Source organism: Harpia harpyja, chromosome 11 (assembly GCF_026419915.1).
Source record: "Harpia harpyja isolate bHarHar1 chromosome 11, bHarHar1 primary haplotype, whole genome shotgun sequence".
In the NCBI taxonomy this organism is placed as follows: Eukaryota; Metazoa; Chordata; class Aves; order Accipitriformes; family Accipitridae; genus Harpia; species Harpia harpyja.
This window is the reverse complement of record NC_068950.1, coordinates 4,471,491-4,492,718: the sequence shown is the minus strand read 5'-3', so window position 1 is coordinate 4,492,718 and position 21,228 is coordinate 4,471,491. Positions and strand designations below refer to the sequence as shown.

The following is a 21,228-nucleotide window of genomic DNA, read 5'->3' as shown; positions in this document are numbered from 1 at the left end:
TTCAAGCTGGAGTTAAAGTTTGGGAGACACCAACCCAATTTTATCTAACACCTGGGATTAATTAAACTGAGTTTTACTGTTGGGCAATTAGTTTGCATGTCTCTACACCAGTGGAGAAACAAAAACATTTGTTTACAGCTGGTTTCACTTGCAGGTTCTCAACCTGCAGTATTTGGGCTACAAACAAAGCAGAGTAGTTTGTTTATTACAGCAGTAGCTAAAAGACTGAATGGAGCGTTGTTGTGTTAGGTACTGTACAACCATAAAAAGGGTTAGTCTGTGGCCAAGTAGCTAGTCCCAACATGGACTTGGGGCCAGGCTGTGATGTAGAGCCAGAGCTGGGAACTTTGCCCAGGCTCTGCAGTTTAGACATAGCAAGAGAGAGAATTTTTTATTTTATGTACAAAATGGTTATACAAAATTACCCCATCAGGCCTCAGCATCATTCCCTATGTGTTTTAATGGCAACCAGGACAGAGTTTGCAGCCTTACAAGCCTTAAAATGAGCGCTGGCCTCAGCATCGTGCAAGCTGGTCCTGCAGCTGGGCACGCTGGATGCATTTGGGCATCGGCACGCACCACCGAGAAGTGACGGCGCCAAGTTTGTCTGGAAGCGTTGCTCTTTGTGCTTCCCCAGGGTTCGGTGCATCATCCCTGCAGGGTTTCTACCAGCCTGCTGCTGAGCCTGGACCTTACCAGCCTGCTGCTGAGCCTGGACCTCGCAGGATCCGAGCGTGCAGCCTCTGCCACATGTAGCCACAGGAGGGTGCAGTGTCACTGGGCTGCTGAGCTTCGGGGACTTGGTCCTGGTGCTGTGCTGAGCACAGGGCTCCCCTCCATCCCAGGAGTGAGGGAGGATGCAGAGGAGCTGGAGGGAGAGGATTTCAAGTGTCTCCTGGAAATGCATCCTCACCTCCTCATCCTAGAAAGAGGCAGCAACTGGTTGGCACTGTTTGATGTTGGAGATGAACTGTAGTGGCTGTCGGTTGCCTGTGAAACCCTTTTTTCAGGCAGAGTCCAATACCCTCTGCCTCTTTTCTGTGAGTATCTGGTCCCTTTAGCTTTCCCCATTTTCTAGGCTCTTGTGCAGGTGTTGGAGGCCTTGGCTTGGGACGGTGTGCGCAGCTCTGAGGTGGCTCCATCACCCCTTCAGAGACAGGTCGAGATTGGAGTAAGACCTAGTTTTTGAGCTGGCCTGGTACGAGTATGAGAGGGTCCTCAGAGCAGTACTGGTTTTGGGTACAGGGCTGGGGGGAGTTGGCCCCAAGCACACAGATTGTGTATCCTTGTATGTCAGGAGTCTCTAATACTATATTTACCATCCAGGAGGGACTGGAGAGCCTGCACATCAAGAAAAAGTAAGTTTCCCTGGGAAGGGAGAGGGACAGGCAGCACTGAGCTGCTCACTGCTGAGCAGGGAAGATGGGCGTCTGCACCTCAGGCCCTCTTCATTACACACTGAGTGTGTTTGGAGACAAGCTTCAGCAGACAGAAAGCCCCTGGTATGGCACCGGGCCATGCTTTGAGCAATTAGTTTTTCCCTGGCCAGAAGCAGCACCATTCAATTAAACCCCAAATACTTTGTTTAGTTGCTCTTTTATGTATGTGCTTTGGGGGCTCAGACAATGGCTAGCACGGCTTGGGGAGGAAGGAAACCGCTCTTTCCACCCAGCCAGGGAACCGGCCAAAAATCCAGCCCAGCAATTGCAGTCCCTTTGAACTCAGTTTTCAAATGGAGAGCCAGGCCTTTCCAGTCTGAATGCCTGTAAGGAAGAGTGGCCCTTGCGTTGGGATGCCCCAGGGGCTGGGGCAGCACCAAGAGTGGAGCTGGGGGCTGTGAACTCCCACTGTCAGGCATCTCCTTCTGGGAGGAAAGGATGTTTTCCCTTGTTTTCTCAGGGCTATTAGGACAAGCACACCTACCAGGCAATACCAAATCCTTCGAGACCAGTGGAGGCTCAGGAGGTCCCTCCCGGGCATCTCCTGCTCAGGTCACACTGCTGCTCCATCCAAGGAGTAGAGTTCAGAGGGCTTCAATAAGGGTTTACACAAATTCATGGAAGAAAATTAATTATGGCTGTTAAATGCAAAGATACAGCTTCTGGCTTAGTTTCAGCCCTGCACTTTATTTACTGATAGCGGACGATGTAGGAGGATATACCGCAAAAAGTACCACAACTGCTTGCTTTTTTCTTAATCTATTTTCTTAGGCATGCCATGGCCAGCATCCGATTAGGACGTAGGGCTGGCCAGGCCTTTGTGGCTTTTTCTTTCTCCGTTCCCATCTAATGGTCAGTGGTTACAGACTAGTGCTGGGTCAGCCTGGGTGGCACCCGGGACCATCGCCAAGAGCCCTGGCTGCTCAGGCCTGCCCCAGGGCTGGATCCTGTGGATTTGGCAATGTATCCACCTAGAAGGGCCACGGCAGGACACGCGGTCTGGAAGGGCTGGCTGTCCTGCAGACTTGGCATCCACACCATGCTTCACAGGGCTGCAAACCCTGTAGCCCCCTCCAGAGAGTCCCTCCTTGCGATCTGCTCCTGGGCAGAGGGGTGTCATGTTCAGGGAGCTTCGTCTAAGACCTAGCTTTCATCTTCCCCCGGGAACTTTTCACCCCCTTACTCTTCATTCAAATCCTCTTATACTAAAAGGCTCCTTGAGGATAGTTTTGGGGTCCCTTTGTCCTCAGAGATGGGCTCAGGCTGGAAGTCCACTGCCTGGTGCTGCCGTCTTTTCCCTGTGTCCTTCGCCAGGGCCGTTCTCTGTATCCAGAGAAAAACAGGGCAGCACATGGCAATTTGGAAGGGCCCATTTTTATAATATTTGCAGAATTGCCAGGTAATTCTCTTTTTACCAAGGCTTACGTATTCAGCGTTCTCATCTCAAAGACGACTTCAGAAGGAAGAAGGAAATGCGCTCCTGCACTTTATTGTTGCTTATTGTTTTATTTGTCCTGAGAGGGCTTTGTTTTTAAACAAGCCGTATTTTATTATTTGCAATGTTTATTCTTTACTTTAGAAATGTATTGTCCTCTGTGGAATACTCCATGGTGGCAGCAGAACAAGAGAAATTATGGCATCACAAGAGCCAGCAGGGCGAAAATGATGTAACTTGGGAGGGAAGGGACTTCTTAAAACATTCGCAAATTCTTGAGGGCTTTTTTAAATTTAAAGCCAGTACCTAACATTAGTGCAGAGCACAGCTGCCTTTGTTAAGGCCATTTCATCAGACGTGCACTGGCTTTTTAAAAGCATTCTGAAAGCTACAGTTAAAATGCAGGATGGGAGTGTTGTTCGTTATTGGGGGAAAAACCAAAAATCCTGGCGTGCTTTATCTGTTTTGTCTGCTGTCTGCCACCGTCAGCATGACCTCTTTGCTTTATCGCTTTTATTGGGATGTTTTATCGGCCAGGGAGCCGCCTGCATCGCCTCTGGGGCTCTGCGCGCAGCCAGGGCTGCCTGGGGAAGATCGCTGCCTGCTCCTTCGCAAAAAGGCTTAGCTGATTAGTTTTATACTGTTGCAGGCAAGACCTGCCTTCTGCACTGATGTCAGCAGTCAGGGCGGGACTTTTACAGCCTTGTGGGTTTGGGGATTTTTTTTTTTTTTGGGTAATCCTGGCAAAATTCCTGAGCAAAGTTTTTTTTCTTTTTTTTTTCTTTTTTTTCTCTCTTTTTTTTTTTTTTTTTTTTTTGAGCAGCCCCTATACATGCTGCCTCCGAGCCGCTCTCTTATTACTGCTCACTTCCTGAAAGGAGACTTTTTAGCAAAGCCTCTAGCTCCAGCGCTGCCTGGGTCTGACAGAAGAAGGTTATTGAGGAAGGCGACATAAACCCTCAGCCTGGAAACTTTCTGACACGCGCAAGACTGAGGGGGAGAGAGAAGCTTTTGGCTGCTGCTGGGAAAAAGAAAAAAAAAAAAAAAGAAGCTCAAGGAATTAAAAGGGGAAAAAGAAGAAAGAAGGGAAAACACTAGAAAAGGTAAAACACTCTTTAAAATAATTTTTCCAGAGAAGACTCTTTGAGGTTGGAGTGGGGTGGTCTGGGGTGGAGGGAATGCGAATGTTCTTTGAAATCAGAACCGTCTCCCTGGAGAAGGAATGAGCCCAAAGAGCATTGCACGCTGGAAAAACATTTATGAGAATGAAAACCATGTTCACCCTTCTCCAACATTCAGAGTTTCCATAAAAACGCAGGGTTGTGTTTCAAAGTGTCTGCAGACAGCAGGAGTCAGGCATCTGCACTCGCGCGCTGTCTCCCTCGCCTCCCCCTATCCCCACACCACTCCACTTTTTTTATTGCATTAAGCCATCTGATTGCATGTTTGCTGCTGTAAAATATAATTCTCTTATGCAGAGCTGCCGTGGGCGAAACTCTCAGTTACAGAAAGCAACAGCTATAATCCCTGTTGCAGAATTATACGTTCCTTGCTGTCTTCATTCCTGAGAATAAACACATATTGCGCTCCCTCTCCGTCTTTTGCTGTCTCTCTCCATCTTCAGGAGCTGCCAATGCCTCTTTCCCTCCTGTACGATGTGGTCAGAGGATTATAAACTGTCTGCCCTGAAAAAGTTTAATACCATTAACTTCGTGTGCATCACCAGGCATTTGGCCCTGTTGCACTAGTCATATATTTCTTTGCTTTGATTATGTTTTAAAGGTTTTTTTAAATAGATCAATCCCTCAGAACATGTTATTTTAAACATCAAAGTAAATATTAGTGATGGTGAAATGCCAGAAGATTATCTCATTAGAGCTGAAGGAGCTGTGCTATAAATAGAAAGGAGTTTATAAAATAACCTTGGCAAATATCTTCCAGAGGGGAAGAATCCACCAAGAGGGAAGCGTGGAGCCGTGCTGGTCGGAGCCGCGCTCCAGGGCAGGTACCCTGCTTCGGCGCCAGCCGTGGCTGTGCGGCAAAATTTAAAATTTCACACAGAGGCTTGTTTTGGGGGACTTTTCTGGTCAAGCATATGCAAGGATGTAAACCTCAGGGGGTGTTTGTTTTCCTGTTTCAGTCCATGCCAATCCCCATATTGGCTGGAGATAGCTCAGCCACACCAGAGATCTGTTTCTTATTCTGTTCATTAATATTCTTGTTAGCAGAGCTCACGTGGTGACAGCGTGCAATCTAGTGCATGACGGGTGATAACAATAAGATTTTTGAAGTCTTTGTTCATTTCTCATCTCCCCCACGCTGTGGATGGTAGAAGGGGAAATGCTTTGTTGGGCGCCCAGGTAATTCCCCAGCTGGTGCAGGGGTGTTCCCTCTGCTCTGCTCGCCATAGCCTTGCCTGGACTAGTCTGAAATGCCTCTGTCAGTGAGGCTTCCTCCAGTTTTTGGGAGGTTGTTCCAGTGTCACAAAGTTTCTCCATATATGGAACGTGCTGAGTGCTCTGGTTGCTCCATCCTTGGCTTCCCGTTGTTCCTGCTTTGCCCCACGGCAGCACCCTCTCCGTTTCTTCTCCTCCTTAGATCCCTAAAACCTCCAGCGCTTGTCAGTGCATCTCCGGTTGCATTCCCCGAGCAGCTGCTTGTTGGGTGGAATGGGAAAGGTCCTGTCATCTCCTGTAAATCATGCTTTTCCCAGATAAGACTTGGGGGCTGAACTGTTTCATTTGGCAGAGGAAGACCCCAATAAGCTGTGACTGAGCGAGCAGTTGATGGGGTGAAGTGTAGCCCTAAGGGAAGGTATTGCCTGCTCAACATAAACTGTGGCTGCTAGTCATGCGAGAAGCCTTTTAAGTACCAACATGCAAACCTGTAACATGAGAGGCTCTGTTATCACTGATGGCTCAAGGCCACCCAGAGACTGTTACAGGGAGGAGTAAAGTGTGCTTATCATCACATGAAGCCCTGGTCCAGAGATGGCATGGGCTCAGCTGCCCAGAGGAGCAGCTCCATGGAAGGCTTTTTAGGGCAGGTTGCATCAGGCCCACCCAGGGGATGATTCTGTTCAAGCACTTATCTAAAGCTTATCTGAAACCCCCAACTCCAAAAACCACTTTTCTTGCCAAGTTTCCAGCAATTAGTTCATTCTAAGCCAGAAACACCGCAGGATGTGTTTGTCACGTCCTGTCCTGCCTAGATCTCAAGTTAACATAAATGGACTTAAACAGAATTTGGACCAAATTTGTCAAGTTTTCAGAAACAATTCACTAGTGATTTGGATGATGTCAGCTCAGATGTGCTGAAGATTTGCAAGTCAGAAAGATCTTCGCTTGACCCCACCACCATAGGAAATGTTTGCAGGGCGAGTAGTTACAAACATTTCCTGGGAATCTGTAAGCAGGTCGGATCTCATGCAGTGATTGGGGAGTGAGAAACACGGAAAACCACCAGCCTGCATACAGACTCATTTTTCAACACTGAAGGAGGTTTTAAAGGGACACCATCAAAGCAAATTTTCCCATCTTGGTTATTGTGAGTGCCTTCAATTAAGTCTGCAACCGATTCAAGGATTGAGAGATTCTCCACTGAGAAACTCTGCCAAAATATTTTAGTTCCGTCTGACTTCAGTGGAGCAATGTCAGTGGCACGTGTTATGTGCAGCGTCTCCGTTGGGCTGCTCCGTTGATGCTACTCTCTTACCTTCTGCATTCTCCCAGGCTGGGAAAAGAATGCTCGGGTTATGCCGTGTCTGACTATTCAGTGTCTTTACACTTCTGCTTATCATCCCAACCCACCATTACTGCTGTTGTATTTCCTACTCTTCATTGTAGCTTAATTTTTAAAGGGAAAATGACTTAAAATGAATCTATTCCTGTGCAGTTCTGCAAATTTTTCTGAAGTCAAACATTCATAAATATTGGTCCCAGCTGAGCTGAACTCATGGGTAAAATCCTGGCCTCCTGCTGTGGGAGTTGTGCCACTGACCTCAACAGGACCAAGACTTCACCCTGAAGTGGCTTTGGTCAAAACCACAGTGCAAAAGATGAGTTCAGTCCTATTGAGGTTAGCAGCTCTTCATTCCCTGGACATGAACGAAGGCAGCTCCTCCATGGCCAGGCACAGATAAATGTACTCACTGGCCTTTGGGCTGCAGCTTCCTCGTTAGGAAGCCACACATGCTTGTGAGTCGGCATATTTTCTGTTGCACCCTGCCATACCCCATCAAATCCAAACCATCTGGGCCATATGTTTCCCTGAACAGAGAACCTGCAGGGAGGGAAAAAGGGCCCATAAACTCTCTGCACAGCAGATCTCACGGAGCTCGCTTAAGGGAGCCGGAGCCTGGAAACAATCTGCAGATCTTCCAGATCTGTAAGGGCTGGAGGGAGTCCATAGCCCGATGTGGTCTGCAAGACTTCATCCTGCTGCAGAGCTCCCCTGGCATGTTCCTCTGTGGTAACTTGTCTTGGGGTCTGTGGGTGCTCGCTGTCATGGTCATGCTGCCTTGCATGAAGGGGGCCCCAGGGTGATTGCATGGGCGGGCCCCCATGCTCTTGCACAGACTGCCTGCTTGGCTGTTGCCAAATCACTTCTCCACTTGCCTTGGTTTGCCCTGCTGTGAAATGAAGCCAGTAGCATTCACCTGCTTGCAGGGAGACTCGGAAAGGTGGGGAGGCTACAGGGATGGTGGCAGAAGCTAGGCTGTGTGTTTGCGTTACTGTGCTCTCCGTGCCCTGGAAGGCTGGGTGCTGCCTGCACGGCTGCAGAGGGGGAGTCTTGGTCCCAAGGCACTGGAAGCACACAGCCAAGCAGGCAGCGAGGCAGGTAGAGCAGATCAGGATGAGATCCCTCTCTGGCCAGCCAGGGCTCCTGTCCCTTTCTCTGTGTCACCATGATGCAGCCGCTTCTCTGAAAGGACATGTTTCTGATTTTCTGGAAGGACAGTGTGGTCCAAACTGATTTTGCTGCTTTAGGGTCCCACTCCATAGCTCACTGCATTTCTTCCAAGTTACTTCTGTATGTGACCTCCCTGAGACAGCCTGGGTTTTGTGATCCAAACCTGATGTAATGTCAAAGGTAACCCTGTTCTGGGAGTGGGGTGGGACCAGAGATCCCCTCGAGTCCCTTCCAACCTCAGTTATTCTTCAATTCAGTCTGGCAGGACCAAATCAGCAACGGGTGCTGGAGACAGGCAATGCTGTGGATCCCTTCCCCTCTCCAGGACTGCTATTGCTCAGTGCGGCGTTAGACACTGCTGTGCCGTGGGGCTGCTGTGCCATGGTGGTGGTAGAAGGAGCTGCTGATCTCTGTGCTCACTTGCAGGTGCCATGGTGCTTCTCCCAGCCCTTCTGGGTAACAGGAGTCACCTCATATGCTCTTCTTAGGAAGCTCAGTGGGACTCTCTTGTCTCTCCAGCTTCAGCATATGCGACTGTGCTGTACCACGGATGCACGTGGCGTGGCAGGCGGCTGTAGTGGGGCTCTGCCTTCTAGCATAGCAATTCCAGTCTGATGACCAGACTTGTCTTTGCTGGAGGGTCCCAGCACAGGTACAGCACTACAGATGTGCGGGGTATGGCCCTGCCCTAAAGCCACATTGGCGAAGGAGTCAGGTTTAGGGTGCCACACTTGGTGTATGAGCTGTGACAGGTCTTTGTAAGGTATAACTGTATAAAACATGCTACTGCCTGAACTGGGACAAACAGCATGTCCCTTCCTCAGAGCAGATCCCTCCTGGAGAGAGCCGGTGGTGGTTATGCAGGTGAGTGGAGCTCAGTGTTGGCACAGGAGGATGTTTGTCTTTATGCAACCCCAGGGCTCAGTGCCTTGTGTTGCTGTGTTGTGTAAGCACAAAGACTGCTGAAGGGCTGCTGCAGGAGCCAGTTCTGCCTGGATGCAGATGGCTGTGCTGGGCCGTTGCAGTGGCTGTGGCTGTGTCTGCTTCTCTGCCTGCTCAGAGGTGTGAGTGCTCCTGGCCTTTCCGAGAGCCTGGGGCAGTTTCCTGGCATCCTGAGCACAGCAGAGCTGTGTTTCTTGCTCCATGCTGGTGCAGGAAGAGCGGTGGGAACAGCGGTAGGGGAGGGAGCTGGTTGTGCAGAGGCCCAGAAGATCTGGATTCTCTCCTGCCTGCAGTGAACCCCGCAGAGAGAAGGGGTAGTTTTATGAAAGTAGAAGGCAGTGACACAGATATGGAGATGCCAGACATAAAACCAGTATTCATGCATGGCATATTCAGAGGTATCGGTGGTGCATGATGGCATGCAGAGGGGTGTGTGGGTACCGAACACAGACATGCCTGCAAGTAGTGTGTATCCTCGTACAGATAGCATGTGTTGTCGTGCACAGCTGCACACAAACAGCTGCAGTCGTGGTCTGCATGCATGTGGACAACATGTGCGTACTTACATGCATGGTCCGTGTAGTTGGCAGGGGCACCGTATGGTAGACAAGATGCACTTTCTTTTAATGACTGCTCGGTTGTCTTTTTAACTCTGCTGTTTTGTGCATGGCTGAAGCCAGCAAGGAGAGTGGTGGCAGGGGGCCAGGAAGTCTGGGTCACATGGAGTGGCTCCAGACTATTGCATAAGTCCCGTCTGAAAGTGGACCTGCTTGGTGGAGTCATCTCCTTAAAGCAAAAGAAGTCCAACGCTGGGAGCACTGGGTTGCTCAGTAGCCACCTTACATCAGGCTGAAGTTGACTGGTCTAGCAGCTAAATTTGGGCTCAGCCCTGGGCCTCGCACTGCCCCGTGCCGAACACCCCTCCCTGATGATGATATGAGCTGGCACTTCTCTTATGCTTTCCTGTTGAGGACCTCCAAGCATTTTACCACACTTGGAGAAATGCAATGACCCCAGCTTTCCAGATAGGGCCAGATCCTTATGTAACAGAGAGATAGTATTTCCAGAAAGCAAAGCAGTTGGTGTCAGAGAGAGGTCGGTGCTCCCAGCTCTCCAGTCATATGCCTTTGCTTTATCATGGGTTTCTTTTGCCCCTTTGCTGGTGAAATTAAAGATCCTGCTGAATTTTGGAGAGGAGCAAGGGGGCAATGCAGTCCTTTCCTCACTAAGATTGCACTGAATAGACTTGACTGTAAAACAATTCTCGTGTTTTTAAAAAAAAAAAAAAATACTCCCACACAGTACTGGAGTGAGCCCAAACCCTGTGAAGCTTGCTCGTACAAAGGGATAGAGGGTGTGCCCGGCTAGAGCACAGCAGGGCCCGGTGTGGAGTGCAGCAGCTAGCCTGTGAGAGGGAGCTGGTGGTCCAAAGGCAGCGAGGGTGTTCTCCCCTGCTTGCCTGGGCTGGTACCAGGGTGCTGGCAGCGGGACAGAGACCTGGTCTTAGGCCCCTCACCTCTCAGGTTCAGACTGGCAGCATCAGTCTGGATTTCCCACATTGCTGGTGAGCACCTTTGGATGGGGTTGGACCTTATGTTAACAGTGTGAAAGCAGCATCTCTCCTCCGGGCAAACTCTATATTTGACCCCACAGTTGCTGGCGTGGGTGTCCGCAAAGAGCTAATCTTAGGGTGAGATGAAACAGCCCTTACAAGCGAGGTGGACTGCAGTGAGTGTCATAGGTCCCCTCTCAGCCAGGTGGATGCCAGCAAGAAAGGGAAAAGCAAAGGCAAAAGCCCTTGTCCTTACTCCACTGTGGGCTTGATAACAGGAGCAACCAGACGGATGGCGAGGGGATCCTAAAGGGTTGCTGTAGAGCAGTGTAGGCAGTAACCATCCCATGGCTGGAGGCTGCTGTTTTCTGGTGAACAGTGATAACTACGTGTTTCTAATTCTTTGCTTGCCGTGCCCCCAGAGAGGCCAGGCTTGGAGCAGCAAAGCAGATTAACGTTCAAGCTCTTGTTTTCATTTCTGCAGACCTGTGACTTTAACCCATTTTTCGCATTCTGCAGCTGATGCTCCTAGCAGTGAGCTGCTGATTTTTCTGGTTTTAACCCATAATGCTACTCCAGAGCTGAGAAATGACTTCCCAGTGGAAGTCCTGTCATGCTGGCAGGATGACTGCAAAAAGACTTCTGCCATCTGCAACTCAGCATGTTTTCAACTTAGCAGTCCAGCCAAATATTTTGTCAGGAATATCAGGACGGTCTCTTGCTGAAAGCCCGGGAGGTCTCGGGAAGCTTTGCATCCACCCTCGTGCTCACCACCCGCCTGGCCTCTCACCCCCTGCCGCAGGAGGTGCAGCATTGTGGGGGGGAACAGCACTGTTTACTCTGTCCTCAGGAACGTGCAGGAACCTGCCGGGAGCTGGGGTGGTGACTGCGCACGCATGAAACACCCGCCGCCCCAGGGGAGCGCAGCGGGCCAGCAGCCCCCAGCCAGCAGCAAGCACACAGCTGCATTGGCAACCCAGTGCCCGGAGAGAGGGACCTGCCTCTTGCCATACCCTGGGGTGTGCGGAGTGGAGGGGGTGAGAAGGAGGGATGTAGAAACGGTGAGATGTGATTCAGGAGCAGTTTCAAGGAAAGGAGCCAGGAGTGTCGTTGGTGGCTTTCCTTGTCTCCCTCTTCCCCTGCGGATGGTGAGGAGAGGCCAGAGGTGCAGGTGGAGATGGGAGAGCTGGCAGTACAGAGAGCAGCTGGGTGCAGCAGTGGGAGAGGAAGGAGATGTCCACTTTGGATGTGAATTGCAAACAGGCCCTGGCTGTCCCCGGCTGTAAGGGCTGAGCTCTGATTTCTTGCTACGGTAGTGACTGGCCGACATTGCCCGCTCCTCTGATCTGGACCAAGAAGCTTGCTAAATTAGGCATGCAGATCGGCTGCATGGAAGTTGATGTTTGATGGGCTTGGTTGAAAGTGCGAGAAAACAAATAATTTTCCTTGAGGACTCTGGTTTTGGTATGTGGGGTTTTTATATCTGGCCGGAGCCATATGACTCTGTGTTTTCTGCTAGCTGCCTTTGGATGGATGCTGGATACCTTGGTGCCAGAGGTGGCCAGCAGCACATGCAGCTCTCTGCAAGGCTGACCACACAAAGGTGCCACTGAGTTGTCTCTGGAGACCTGGGCAGGGCTGCCTTCAGTCACTGCCTTGCAGAGTTCACCAGGGCTTTTGCTTTTAAGATGTTCCAGTCCCCAATTAAACGATGTCCTCGGCCCTCGTGCTTTTTGTGAGCCCCCCTGTGTGCTTCCTCTTGCAGGGAGGTAGACATGGGGCTGGTAGTCTGGGTGTCCCCTTGCTCTGACCCCAACGGCACCCAGCTCTGTGGGTCAGGCAGCGACAGGCACATGGTGGTTTTCCGAGTATCCCCTGAGTGGAGCAGCATGGGCCGAAACCAGGACAGTCCCTAGAGACCACACAGAGGAGTTAGTTATCCTTCTGCCTTGCAGCAGTATTTGGGAAGTAAATTTCAGCCAAGGGTTTACAGCCAAAACTTGTGGGCCTCCACGAAGCAGAGACAGCAGGTGTGGACGGTGCTGTGTTTTCAGAAAACATGGCAACCTTAGGATTGGCATCCGTGAGCTACAGGCACTGCGAGGTTTGCTGTGTGGCCGCAGTGGGCAGCTGTGATAACAAGTGGTAGGTAAGAGCCCACTGCATGGAGCAGAGGGTCCGTGCGGGTGGTGGGCGAGCCTGAGAAGTCTGGCGATGCAGCTGCCAAGTGCCTCTCCATGGCACTGGCATAGCCTGTGAGCCACACATCCCAGCACCCTGCAGTCCCCACTGTATTTAGCTTAGTTTCCAAAGAAAATAAGGCCGTGGAGCAAGCCGTGTGTTTGCAGCTCTTCCCCCCCGATGATAACTTTTGAACTGGTAGGACAATTTCAAGTTGGAGTGGATGGAGGAGCAGAAATCTCCATGGTGCTGTGTTTGCAGGAGCTGCGCATGAAGGCCACATAGCTGCCCTCCTGCGGGGTCTGAAGTGCTGCTCGGCCCCTTGGTAGGGTCAGGAGGGAGCCAGGGCCGAAGCTGGCCAAGCTGTGGGACGTGGCATCGCGATAACCCTGGCGTGGTTGGGAAGTGCTGGTACCCCATTTTACAGAAGAAAGAAGAAGTAACCGTGAGGGCTGGTGACTTTCATTCATTCGTTAACGCCGTTGCTAATAGCACAGTCCAGAAATGCTGTTGGGGGTGAAGCAGTGTGGCCGCTGCGTGTTGGGAAGATGTCGGTAGAAGGGCCGGGGGCTGGGGGGGTGCACTGCAAGTATTTGCTCCCACTGGGGACAGCTGGAAGCAGAAATCTGTGTTTGTATTTATTTCTCTCTCAAAAAAGGGAAAAGGACACCTGAGCTCATAATTTGCAAAAGTTGGATGAGAAACCTGGAAGCCGCCGGGCCCTGCATCTTTAAAAGCAGTTAAATTCCTCTTCTCTGCACTAGGAGGCACCTTGAACCTTCCTCTTGGCCCTGAGCAGAGCCCATCTGCTTCCTATTACCTTCCCATAAAGCTGCCTCCCCGGCCAAAAAGCCGGGCTTTCAGGGAATTCTGTCTGCAGCCCCGATGTTGAAATTAGTAACAGTTGTCATCTGTTTTTCTTTTTTCTCTTCTCTCTTTGCTTTATTCCAGCTTGAATTTTAAACCCCCTCCCCAGCCCCACCCCCCTGCCTTCTCGCGTGTTTTTGGTGTGGGAAGAGGTGACCTCAAAGCCACCACCGGTGGCTCCGGTGGCATCGGCCCCCCGCTCCCCTCGTCCCCGCCGCCGCTGCCGCCTCCTCACGCGGGCGGCCCGGCCCGGCCCACGGGTTCACGCGGCGAAAGCCACCTTGGCGCGAGGAGCGGGGAGCGTCAGCCGCTCGCGGGGCGCCTGCCAAGGACAACGAATTCCTCGGGAAGCAGCAAATCGGAACCGGCCCAAGCGAGGGAGGCACGAGACCGGAGAGGTCACCCTCTGCCCCGGGCCTCCCCGTGGCCCCTCCATCTCGGCCTGCGAGACCTCGGCGTCCCGCTGTCCCCCCGTGCGGGCCTGGGCTCCTCGGGCTTGTCCGCGCCTGCCGGTCGCTGCCACTCGGAAAGCAAAATCTGAAAAGTGAGGTTATGGAAAACTTTATACGTATCGAAGCAGCCGTGGAGCCCGCACTCCTCCAGCTCTCTCCTCCTTGTTACGGGTCCTTCTCTTGCAAGAGACGGGCTCATCGGGGTCTCAGAAGTGAAGCACCGCTGGGAAGGGGCCATGTTTTCCTTGCTGTGTGCGGGGAGGAATCGAAGCCGGGCCCTTCCCCCAGCCCAGCTTACGGGAATTTTGCAGCTGTAATTCCTGACTTGTGCTGCTCCAAACGTGCCTCCTTCCCCCAGGGTCAGGGCTGCGGGGTCTTGGCGCCTGCAGCTCCCTCCCGGCCCCTGTTCCAGGGGATGCCGAGGAACTGGGACTGAAGGGGAAGGGCAGAGGGGAGACGAGGGCACCAGTCACGACTGCCGCAGCTCAGGGTCGCGGAGAGGCGGAGGAAGGACGGGAAATAACGACAGCCTTGAGGAAGCGGGTTCAACAGCTGGAAAACAAGAAAAATTAGTAGTGTGAAGCCCAGGAGAAAATACACTTCAGCTGAGCGGCTTTCTGTCCGCAGACCTTGGAGCCGTGACAGGATATAAAGCTGGAATCTCAAGCTTTAATAGATGCTGAAAAATGCTGACTTAGGAGAGGGCCGCAGCACGCCCAGCTTTCGTTTCGCCTTCTCCCTTTTCCAGTTCACTTCCCGCAGCCCTGCGGGGAGTGGGCACAGAGCAGCTTGCAGCATCCACGGCACTTGGCCGTGTGTTGCTGTGGCCCTGGCCCTGCCCTCTCTGCGCCACAGCTGGGGGGTGACAATATAGAGGATGCTTTCACCAGGTGGATATTGACTTATGGACCCACGGTGCCGATCTCAGCATCCTCATGTCATGGTGGAAGAGGGCAGAAGAATTCCTGCCCCAACCCTCTTGCCTCCGCTGCCTGCTTCCCTTTACCTGTCATGGGTGAGCGGAGCAGCCCGAGATGAGATTTAGGCAGTTTATTCTCATGGTTACTGATAGCATGCGCAGTCTTCGAGGCTGCCACCGTGGATGTTATATCCAGGCTTTGCAGAAACCGACCTGGCAAGTGGCACCAAATGTGACTGGGGAGACCAGCCCAAGGCCTCACCGGTGGTCTTTGGCCATTTTTAACTGTAAATTAACAGTTAAAAATCTTAACATTTAAAATATGGAACTCCAAATTGTGGTTTAAAGATGCATCATTATTCCTCCCAACATTTCTGTCTAGTAGGGGAAAATCATTAACTTATTTAGATTAATTATTGGGGCAGGAATCATCTCTCCGATTTCTTCTTGTACCTCACCTATTTAGTCTCTGGCATGTGAAGGGTATTATTCCAAGCCCCTGCAGCACAAATATCTTTGACTGCATAGTAGAGATGGGAAAACAGAAGTAGAAATAAATTGCAGACTCCCCTGAGGACACAAGGTGAAGGGAAGTGTGGCAGAGCTGAGGAGGAACTCTTGCCCTGCACTCTAGCCAGTAGTTAGTCTTTGCTATTTAAAGCACACAAGAGCAGAGTGAGGCAAGGGTTAATGACGTTATTCCAAGTGTTTTCTTACTGGGATGAGGACCACACACATGCCATGGCTATTGACACCTTTGCAAAGAGCACAATCCTCCCATCTCCAGCCAAGCCTCATCTTCCCAGGAGCTCAGGATCATCTGTCCTGCCTGTCCCTGCTGTGCTCCAGCACTGTCTGCTGCTGTGCAAGTCGTAGCTGCATCACCAGTCTGAAGTCAGACTTCAGTATGTATTTATCTGTAGCCTTTGCAGGAACATTTGCATTTTGCTGCGGGGCTGTTCTCAAGCAGAGCATCGTTGTTCAGGTATTTGGGATTCTCCGGGCAGTAGTTAGGTATGTGCCATATTCATTGCATACGTCATCTAATCGCTGGATAGAAACAAAAACCACAGGCTTTATGCAACTCTCCAGCACTATGTGAGTTTTGTGTAATTGCCTCAGACTCAGTGGAAATTATCTGCAAGCCAAAAATCTTTCACTGAAGCAATTAGCAAATCATTTTAAATAACAAATACAATTGGAATCTCACGATCCATTTGTGGATAGAGCTGAGGGTAAGGGTGAGTTCACTGAATGGGTCCTTTGTTTTCAATCACTTTTTTAGGTTTAGCCAATACACTGAGAGCAAGTGCTCTTCTCTCAGTGCAGTGACAGTCATTAAATTGTATTTTAAAGCCAGGGAAACTGGAGTAGAGAGGATTTATAGGTTGCTGCTCACTACCACCCTGCTAATGCTTTTATTTTGTGCTCTCCTTTAAGAGATCAGGTAACTGAGACCAGGTCACTCTTCGGTCTGCACTTCCTTGTGGGTGTTGCCACAGGACAAAGGGTTCCCATTTATTCTGAGCTCCTTTCCTCAAGTAAAAGGTATATACCAGCCCTTTACTGCTGCTGTCAGAGCGGTGTGGGGGCTGCGCTGGGAGCAGAGTTCGCCCCTAAGAGAGCACCCAGGTGTGCAGTGTCCCTGTAGCAGGATAATGTGGCTTTCCAATGCTGTGACCTGATGTGGTTAATTGCATTTGCATTCGCTTCTTGTCCTTTTCTGCCCTTTTTCTTTCTTTCCATCTCACTCTTCCCTTCTCTAAGATCGGGCTTTCCTTGTTTACCCTGCACACCATTTTCTCCCTCGTGTCTGTCTCCTCCATCCTTTGTTTCCCCTCTGCCCGTCTCTCCCGTTCACTCATCCCCACCCTTTCCTTCGCAGGGGCGATGCCACCGAGAGCCTGTGGTTCGAATTAGCCCATGCTGACCCCACTGCGCTGGCCCGGGCACAGCACACTGCAAAGACACCGTCGGCCTCGCTGCTTTGGGGAGAGCACGGAGCGGCCGAGGATGCCTGCGGGGGGACCGAGGACTCCTGTTTCTACATAAGCGGTGGCCGAGGGAGAGACATGTTGGGACAGCGCCCTTTCAGCTGGCACAATACTCCCTGCACTGAGACAAGCATCGCTAACCATGGCAATAGCTTGGAGGCTTCTCACATGGACTGTCATCTTCACTGCAGCTGTGTGCAACTTTCCCGGTTACACGTTCCAGTCACAAGGTAAGGATCGCAGTGGGAAGGGGAGCTGGATCCACCCGCCTCCGCTGGCAGAAACTGTAATGCTGGCCCCGGGGGAGGTATTAGGGTAATGTTGTGCTGAGGAGTAGGTGGAGACACCTCAAACTCTGCTCTGCTTGCTGTACTGCAGCAGAGCTCCTCCTGCTGAATTTGCAGGTGTTTTCCGTTGACCTCCAAGGGAAGGATGTGTTTTGCTCTCAGATGTTACGCTCCTTGACTTTTTGCAGAATTCAGAGCAGTAGGGTCTGTGTAAGATGAGAGCCACATACAGGCTTAGAAAGCAAAGGAGATGTGGTAGCAATAGAGGAAGCTCCCCTTCCACTCGGGTGGAGCGGCGCATCCTCGGATGAATAGAGGCTTTGTTACGAGGAGGGTTGTGTGTGTGTGCAGCCAGCCGGTGCGCTTGCAAGCAGTCCTCTGCATGTGCAGGGATGGAGGTCTCTGCTGGAGCATACAAATACTCTACACAGCTGAATCTGGACAGACGTGTGCTGCTGGAGGAGTAGTTTTAGTTTGCACACACATTTCTGTAAGTGCTACCATTAGTAAATGCTCAAACCTGCTCAGGCATGAGCACTTTGTACCTGTCTTGTATGTCTGTGTGTTTCTAATGGTCTTGTGTTCAAATACGCTCTCTTGTACATTATTTTATTCCAGGTTAGGAGTGAAGGGACTGGAAAGTGAGGTGGGCTGCCTTGTACCCAGCCTAGAGTACAAATACAGCATGGGCAGGTAACACAGGGTAGTTAAATTGCTTAAAACTAATTTGCTTCTGTGACCATATTTTAAGAGGCAATACGAACATCCCATCAGGCACCAGAGGTAAGAAAAAAGACCTCCGAAGTTAGACATTTATCTGTGCAAGGTGTTAAAACCTTGGCAGTTACTTACGCAGCCATAATCCTGAAATACCACATGTGCCCAGATTAATTGCAACAGGACCAAAGTCGGCGATGTACCCGGGCTGTTGAGTAGTGCAACGCCATCAGGCTGTAGTTACGATGGCCGTGGGTTGTCATGTGAAGCAGAACTGGAAGGAGGAAGAAAAGCAACCGAAAGCCACATGCCATCCTGGGTCTGAGCACCGTCTCATTGCTAAACATGGGGCACTGCCATACTGCAGCTTGTGCTGGGCGAAACGAGAGGCAGTCAGACACAGAGCTGCATGCTGTGCAGGCGCTGTGCAACGTGCAAGGTTACACAGGCAGATTTTCTTGAATCTGAAACAAACACGGTTTCTGGTCGTTTTTGCCAAAGTCTCTGGCAATGCCTGGGGTGACTGTTCTGGGCCTCCCGCGTCCGTCAGTTCACACCTCCCTCCATCTGCAGCACCGCGTTCACAGTGCAGCGACGCTCTGATGGGGACTTTGCTGCCAGATCGCCTCCATCCTGACTCACAGCAGCTCAAATCCTCCCTCGCTCACGAGTCCCCGCACCGTTTGCTGATACACCTCGGTCTAAACCCAAGGGCTCAGTGAAATTACAGTTAATGCGTTTATGCTCTCCTAGATGCTGGCTTCCCCTAACCGGGTCTGGGGGATGAATCTCAGCCTGTGATGTTGCTGGGAGTGTGGTGCCAAGGGAGCTCCAAGCTGGGGACTGCAGCCTGTCCCTTCCCCAGTCCCTGTCCAGTCCCAAGGGTCAGGCTGCCCCATGGGCCTCTCTTGCTGTCAGAGCGCTTTTTTAGGCTCCCTGCATCCGGAACAGTTGGCGTCAGGCTATTGAGGTTACTCAACACTTCTCTTCAACACGCTACTGAGATAGTAAGTACATAATCCTCACAACACCCTTTCAAGAGGGTGAAGCGCTGTTATCTCCTCTTAGGAGTTGGAGGCATGGAGAATAAAGGCCAGCGTTTTCAACAACCCACTGATTTTGACCAAGCGACTTGCTCCAGTTAGCAGTGGAGCAGGATTCACGTGCCCTGTGTGCACGACTCAGATCAGTGTATTTGTTTTATGCAGGAAAAACATTAACGTATCATAGTCATAAGCTGTAATTATCTTTGTGGGAAATAGCAGCCCAGCATTGAAGGCTTCTTCAAGCCAGCAAAGATGTAACGAGATTCAGATGTAACGGGTACACTCAGGCTGCAGTTTTGAACAGTGCAGGGAACAGCAGCTGAAACAATTGACCAAGTATTCAGCACATGCTCACCATTGCTCAATGGTTTTTAATCAAAAGGAAATTTTCTGCTAGTACCTTAGTTTAACTGTAGTGATAGATTAGACATTCCCTGTTTTATAGAACGTTAGGTGAGGCTAATCTCAGTGCTCCCAGCTCACATGTAAACCACTGGACCCTTGGAGGATGTAGTGAGACTGTCACAATGCCAGGGCAGCCTGAAGCCATGGGATCCCATAGCGTTTTCCACAGCCATCCCTTAGGAATCGTGTCTGGGCTGCAGCCAGGGCTCCTCTTTGCTCTGGTGACAAGACCAGAGCAAACATCTGCTTCCTTTTCATCCTTTAAGCAGCTCTGTAAGGAGAGAGGCAATGGTGAACATACAAGGAGGGAACAAAACCCTCCCTCCTCCACTTTCACCTTCCCTCTCTTCTTCTTTTTGTTCGGCTTACCCCTCTGCCTCCCCTGTGCCCTTTCCCTTCCTCTGCCGTCCCTGCCCCTGTAGATGTGTGCTCCCTTTCCACCAAAAATGGGGTAGCGAGGTACCTCTCCCCACACCCCATCCCTCCTGCTTCCCGGCTTTCTCCCATACCCTCTCCTAGGAGGTTTGTAGTCTTTCAGGGGTGCCCAGAGTTCCACAGAGCCATGGGCAGGTTTTCCTGGAGAAAGGCTTTTTATAGCATCTCTTCCAAAGCAGTTTGACAGCTCTCTGGAAACACCAGGCTGCTTATCACCAGTGCAAACACTTGTGATACAGTGGATGCAGTACTGCACGTTTTGGGCCAAGATCTATTAATACAGTATGAAGTGGCTGAGAGGTCAGAGGGTACATGATGGCTTTTCTGAAAGGAAGGGCCAAACAGTGCCGCTTTTGCTGTTGGGAGCTCCTAGTATGGTCTGTAATATGGGGAGCATGACCAAGGCAGGGATGGGGATGAGCACATGAGGAATTAGGGAACATCTGTGATGTTGGGTAGAGTACACAGGGTTAGGGAGTAAAAGTGATCCTGATCTCTTAAAGCCTAATCTAATATTTTACATTTTTAGAGGAGAGGAAGGAGCCAGCTGTAATACTGGACGAGGACACTGGCTTCTTCCTTGTGTTGAAAGTCTCTCTTCTTTATTTTTTCCATTTGTGGCATCCCCACTCTAAAGCATCACTTCCTAAAACACTCATGTGATGCAGGGGACTGCTCTTAGATCTTTCTTCCTGTGCCTCAGTTTCCAGGGTGACATCCCTGAGAGGATGCACCGTGACCGGCACTACAGCAAAAGTAGGTTCTCACACACAGCCTCACCCCCAGGCTCTGAACACTTTTTTTTCCTCCTGGACGTACCTTGCAGGTCAGGATCAGAGACTGCAGCCCAGGGTCCCAGGCCCTTTCTAGCCACTGTGTGCACAAACCTCCTTCCAATTCACTATTTTGCAAGCCCACGTGGACTGCAGAGAGGGAAAAAGAAAAACAAGACACTTCCGATAGCAAATTTTTCCAAGCCTGAGGTCATTGCTTAAGTGCAAATAGTCACTCTTGTTTGCCCGGCTGCATCACACGTGAGGCGGAGTGATGCAGGAGAAGCTGGAGCACAGGAAGTTAAAAAAACTAATAATTACTTCTGGCTTGTCGAGGCAAGGGAAAGGTGCCAGAAGTGCTTATGGTTTGGAAGGATGGGAGCTAACCCCTAAACCCAGCTGGTGGGAAGGACTGTCCCATTACCGGTGGCCAAGGAAACCACTCTGTCAGGCTCCCACACTGGAAAACACACTAGAGGAAAAGGAAACTTTCCAGTGCTGCCATGTGGTAAAAGTGTAATTTGGAGTCCAAATTTATGATGGCTGGGAAGGCTTTGAAGATGGGTGCTGTGGAGCCAGGCAAAATGCAGCCACCCTGGAGCAGCCTGGCCTCTCCTGTTTGCTTAGGAAACAACTACAAATAGGATGCAGAAAGCACAGTAAGAATCTTCCAGAGTGAAAAGAGGGCAAATCCTCTCCCACTCCATGAACCTCCAGCCACGAGGGGTTCAGAACACCACCCTGTGACAGGGGGAGCTATCCTGTCCAGTGCATGATTTTTTACATGCTCTGCTGAAGCCTCTGGTACTGAGGGCTGTAAAAGACAGCTAGACCTCCAGTCAGATCCAATCTGGCAGTCCCTGTGACATTTTG

At 50.9% G+C, this 21,228-nt stretch overlaps 1 protein-coding gene across 2 annotated transcripts in view; it reads left to right on the top strand.

Moving 5' to 3' along the window:
* The first annotated feature begins 3,697 nt into the window (after nt 1-3,697).
* ADAMTS10 (ADAM metallopeptidase with thrombospondin type 1 motif 10) overlaps nt 3,698-21,228 on the top strand; it is a 59,395-nt gene continuing 41,864 nt past the window's right edge. For both annotated transcript variants that reach the window (XM_052801657.1, XM_052801656.1), the window contains exons 1-2: nt 3,698-3,977; nt 16,584-16,922. In XM_052801657.1, coding sequence (XP_052657617.1) covers nt 16,835-16,922 — 88 coding nt within the window. In that variant the 5' untranslated portion in view covers nt 3,698-3,977; nt 16,584-16,834. The remainder of the gene's footprint in view (nt 3,978-16,583; nt 16,923-21,228) is intronic.